Genomic DNA, 5026 nt, shown 5'->3' on the forward strand with positions numbered 1-5026 from the left:
GACAGCCGAGGACAAAGCATTTCTGTGTGGTATCTGTCTGCAGAGACAAGTTATAGAATTATAGGCTGATAATATGAAACAAAACTATTTCCACAACTGAGAATAAACATAAAATATACCAGTAAGGGCTGTAGCAGCCATATTGCTCGGTTGGGTTATATCCTGTGCAGGGGGAGCTGTACAAAAGCATTTTGTTGTATATGGTGGATCATCCGGCATGGAGAATTTCCCTGCTTTGTTATCTCAGCAATTCCAAATTTAATTTCCCACCTCCCACATTAATGTACAGCTCTGTTTAATATGTTGGTGCCAAATAATTCCTGTTTAATAATATTAATAATAATTTCAGGACAAATCTACTAGTGCATAACCAGCTGTAGAGTGAAAATTAAGCAAGACTTATACACTGTAATCACTTCTCTCTCTCCTCCTGTCAGCATGTTCCCTTTGCCAGCAGGTGTGAATACAGCAAAGCAGACTGTGCCCAAATAAAGCGGGCAGCACGGTGGCTCAGTGGTTAACACTCCAGTCTATGCAGTGCTGGGTCTCAGGTTGGAATCTCGGCCAGAACATTATCTGCGTTATGGCGTTTGCCGGTTCCTCCATGAACAGAACCATTTTTCCCATATATTACCAATTCACTTTAAAATCTCAACTGCAGCCCAAATATTCTTCTCAGTTATGGATGAAGATCAGAAATAGAGGAACCGCAGTCTCCCTCGATGGGAAGTTCTTCTCTCTTCCTTCTTCTGTGATTGCTGCCTGTTGGGGAGATTTATCTTCATGTTCTGCCCAGGTAACAGCTGCCGGACAGAACAGGAAGTGAGGAAAATCTGTTCAATGGAGATACAGAATGGGACCACACCTTCCCCATTATTCCATACAATAGCATAGTATAGGACTGGGGAAAGTATGATCTCCTTCTGTGTACAAGGAAAACAAAGCAGCGGCAGGGGAAATTTGTTCTTCTTTACCCGTATTGTATATACAAAGAATATTCTGGGAAAAACAAGAAAGCAAATTTAAATTGTAGAATTTTTATTAAAAACTAGGAACACCCACTTTACAGAAGAAATCTACAAATTCCAGGGTTAATATTTCAGTGCTAAATCCAAAGTTTGTTATAAAAAAACAATCAAAAACTAAACAAAATTCTCAGTGTGCACCTCTGCCCAATTAGAGTGATTTATGATGGGAGAGCAGCGCTCAGTGTTTGTGTATTGCAGGAGAGAAGCTCTCCATGTTCATCATGTATTGGAGCAGCTCTCTCAGTGTATGCTGTATGGTGTAGGAGGGCAATGACCATTTTGTATTAGGAAGCATGGCTCAGTGTATACCCTGTGCTGGAGGGGAGCTGGGCTCAGTGTATGTCCTATGCTGGAGGGGAGCTGAACACACTCCATTAGGGTGGTATGTGGGCCCGACGTACAGGAAGAGGGACCTTCGCGTATCAATTGACACTGGCCACAGAACTCCAAAATCGGAAGGTCGGCCACTGACATGTCAAAGACATGAAAAAAGTGTCTGAAAACCTCACAATGCACAATATGCTTCCTGCAATTTCATCCGACATGACCAGTTTATAAGTGGGTCAGTGATGGTCTGGGGTGGGGGGGTTTGGCTTTGGAAGGCCGCATGGCATGGTACTCTGATCACTGTTATGGGCCTCACACTGGTGCAGTGGTGTTGGAGTTCAGACATTTCAGTCTTACAATCTGCTACAAGTGCTTTCAGTCTCCCCTCATTTTTTTGAGCAGTGTATATAAATATATGAAACATTTTTGAGTATGCCAGATACCTTCATGGGTAGAATGTAAAACATGCAGTAACATTGCTTTGGTGCAGCTGACTACATCTGACCACAACCTGCAGCCACAACCCCTCTCGCAGTGGTCGGGTGTGGAGATTGTCACTCGCACATCAGTGCTCCCCTTTATTACAGTGGGATTGGATGGAGCTCATTCCCACCTGGCAGTGACAGCACAATCTGTAAGAGCAATGGAGTGCCGACAACGATACCAGCCTAAGTGCGCCTGCGCTTCTTTCAATAGATCGGAGGAGCGGCTGTTACCTGTCTATATCACTTAATATTAAAAAAGTCACAAGAGATTCACTTTCCTGTATGAGTGAATGTGTACCAAGCAGAACAGAAGAATGTGGAGGAGGAATGTAAAAATGCTCACATGAAACCTCTGAGCAGAACACACAAACCCAACCCAACATCCCATGTACAGGTTATTGGTTGACACACTTCTGTGTTTCCGTCTGTAACATGCCGATAAAGAGCTGGCATTTGCTAAGTCTCATTGTAATGCTCACAGTGCTAGAAGTCACCGTCATTCATCTTCATGGGTCAATTTGTGCCTCATTAACGCTGAACGGCTTGTATACCGCTTGCAGCATTTGCGACACTTGTAACGTTTTTTCTGGCCATGCGTCCGTTTCATGTGTTTGATCATCTCGCAATGCTTGTCAAAGCGCCGGTCACATTTTTCACATTCGATGGTCTTTCCTTTTTTGTGTCGCCTTTCATGGACAAGGTAGCTGCTCTTGTGACCAAACTTGGCCCCACATTCCTGGCACACAAAGGGTTTCTCTCCAGTGTGGGCCCTTTGATGGATGATAAACTGAGATTTATAGTCGTATTGGATGCCACAGATGGGGCACGGATAGCGTTTGACGGCGTGATTTACAGCTTTGTGCCTTATCAGGTCCCCTTTAGATGTCAGATGTTCCCCACAGGCATCACAGTCATATTGCAGCTCTTCCAACACAGGAGCCGCCCTGCTCTGGGATCTGGGACGCCCCGGGTCATCGCTTTCCTCCTCCTCCTCCTCTGCCGAGTCTGAAGAATCGCTCCCTGGCATCCATTCAGGGGAACTTTTCCTCTTTGTAGTATTTTCATCTTCCTGCTCCTCCTCTTCACTGAAATATTCTTCTTCTGTTGGAGAACACAATGATAATGAAATTACTGCTGGGGCAGAGGGCAACATAACAAATATTTTAAACCTAAAGATGATTTAGAGAAAAAAGGTTGCTTAAATTTGCTCGAACACTAAAAAATCCTTTCTATTTCAGAGCCAACTAATAAAAATATATAATCAGTACATGGCTACCAATACAGATACATTTCTTCATATTATATTCCTTTACAGATTTAACAATTCCGAAAATCTCTGATTATCTGCCAGAAATGACTCCTATCTACTTGTGAGAGGACAACACAACCTCCTGCTGCACTGAAATCCCAAGCAGTGTTGTTCCTCTGCTAGACTACAAAACACCCCCCTTTCTCACCTCTAACTCCTCCCCCTATCCTTTGTGAAGTTTCTTTGCTCCACATTCCCTTCTCTTTTCCATTGGTCCATATAGAGAACTCTCTTCCTAATTAATAAGTTTAAGATTGTTACAAAGCACAAGGGGGCGCTCTTTGTGTCTGGAAGAAAAGAAGTTTAAGCCCCGGATAAGGAAGGGATTCTTCACTGTAAGGTGTGTGAAAATGTGGAATCGGCTCCCTCAGGAAGTAGTTTCAGCAAGTTCTATAGATTGCTTTACGAAAAAGGGATTTTTTTACCTTCCTTTGAATCAACTATGTCCATAGGGTTTAATCTGGGATATGTTTATTTCCCTAGTAGTTGAACTTCATAGACTTGTCTTTTTTCAACCTGACTTACTATGTGGTAGCATGATGCATTAATATGGCTATCTTTCCTGGAGAAAAAAATTGCTTCAGGCTTCCACCAGTGCTGATCCCATCTCCAAAAGTTTAGTAATTGGTCATGTGATCTCTGGTAAAGTGAAGGAACAGAGTTCAGGCTACCTGAGAATATGATTTAAAAGATCATAAGACTAAGGCTACCTACACACGACGTCCTGGAGGATCCATGAATTACCGCAATACAAGCGAAGGGGAGAGCACACCGGGGTGCCGCTACGTCATTCTCCCCCTCCCCCCTCTCCATAGAGCAGAAAGGCTCAGTCCTTTGTCATTGGAAAGGATTGTGAAAGATCCTTTTCTAACGACAATTATTGAATGTGTATATGCAGCCTAAGTGGCTAGGATGTTTAGGTATGTGACCAACCTAAAGCAAAAGTTTTCCCACGTAAGGTAAGTCATTTGTACAGACTAATCATAGTAATAATATTTTATTGTTTTATTTATTATTCAATTACAGCTTAGAGACGCACTGCATGACTGCAATATGGAGGTTTTCAGATTGTATTGGTGGTGTATCTTTTCCTACATGGGGCAATCTGTGTCTGCTATCTAGAAGGGCGTCTGTGGCATTGTGTGAAATCTAATCCACTCATTGCTAAGATCACTATGGCATGGCCGGCACCAACAACTATTTCCTTTTTCTGCCACTGGTGCTACCGTCTCTCATTCTGTGATGCACACTGTCCTTGGTCAATCAGACAGCACCTCATATTCTGTGACTGGGTAAGGAGAGAAGGGGGAACTACAAATCACAGCAGTGCATCACTGAATAAGAGTGCCAGATGAATACACTGCACATCGGCACTAAATGGTGAATATTTAGCACTTTTGGCCAATCACATCTTACGTCTATAGTGAACCAGACCAAACCCTAAACAATAAATGTAACAATCTTCTTCTTTGCATCTTAAGGCAAGACAAACATTTGTTTTTACCTTGTGACCTCATCAGGAGTTGAAAGAAATGATCATCAGTTATATCCGCGTCCTCCTCGAAATCATCTGCAATGTGAACAAAGCGTCAAAACCTTCCGCTCTCCACACATATTATATACAGAAAAAAAAAATATTGCAACCAGACCATGCATTAAGTTACACAGAACAGAACATTTGCATTAAAAGTATCCCGGGATATAATTCCTGCTGAGCTGTGGTTTCTTCCACCAGTCTGTACGTCCATACAGGACAAGGAAGATGAAAGAAGGAACCACAGAAAGTGACGGGGCAGCAGCCTGGCCATCCAGCTGGGGAATTCTTGCAGTGGCTGAACAAAAGCAAAACAGCCGCTTCTTAAGAAATGGACTAAGAC

The 5026-nt window shown here is 42.9% G+C and overlaps 2 protein-coding genes across 2 annotated transcripts in view; both read right to left on the reverse strand.

Moving 5' to 3' along the window:
- Window positions 1–5026, reverse strand: part of LOC140325453 (uncharacterized) — a 38097-nt gene that overhangs the window by 25073 nt on the left and 7998 nt on the right. The gene's annotated exons all lie outside the window — the stretch shown is intronic.
- On the reverse strand, window positions 1397–4976 carry LOC140325452 (uncharacterized). The gene is made up of 2 exons (XM_072403287.1): window positions 4654–4976; window positions 1397–2941 (listed from the first exon to the last, which is right to left on the reverse strand). Exons 1-2 carry the CDS (start codon window positions 4664–4666, stop codon window positions 2337–2339), a joined length of 618 nt encoding a protein of 205 aa, XP_072259388.1. The 5' UTR covers window positions 4667–4976; the 3' UTR covers window positions 1397–2336.

The sequence above is a fragment of the Pyxicephalus adspersus genome, chromosome 3, assembly GCF_032062135.1.
Source record: "Pyxicephalus adspersus chromosome 3, UCB_Pads_2.0, whole genome shotgun sequence".
NCBI classification, from domain to species: domain Eukaryota; kingdom Metazoa; phylum Chordata; class Amphibia; order Anura; family Pyxicephalidae; genus Pyxicephalus; species Pyxicephalus adspersus.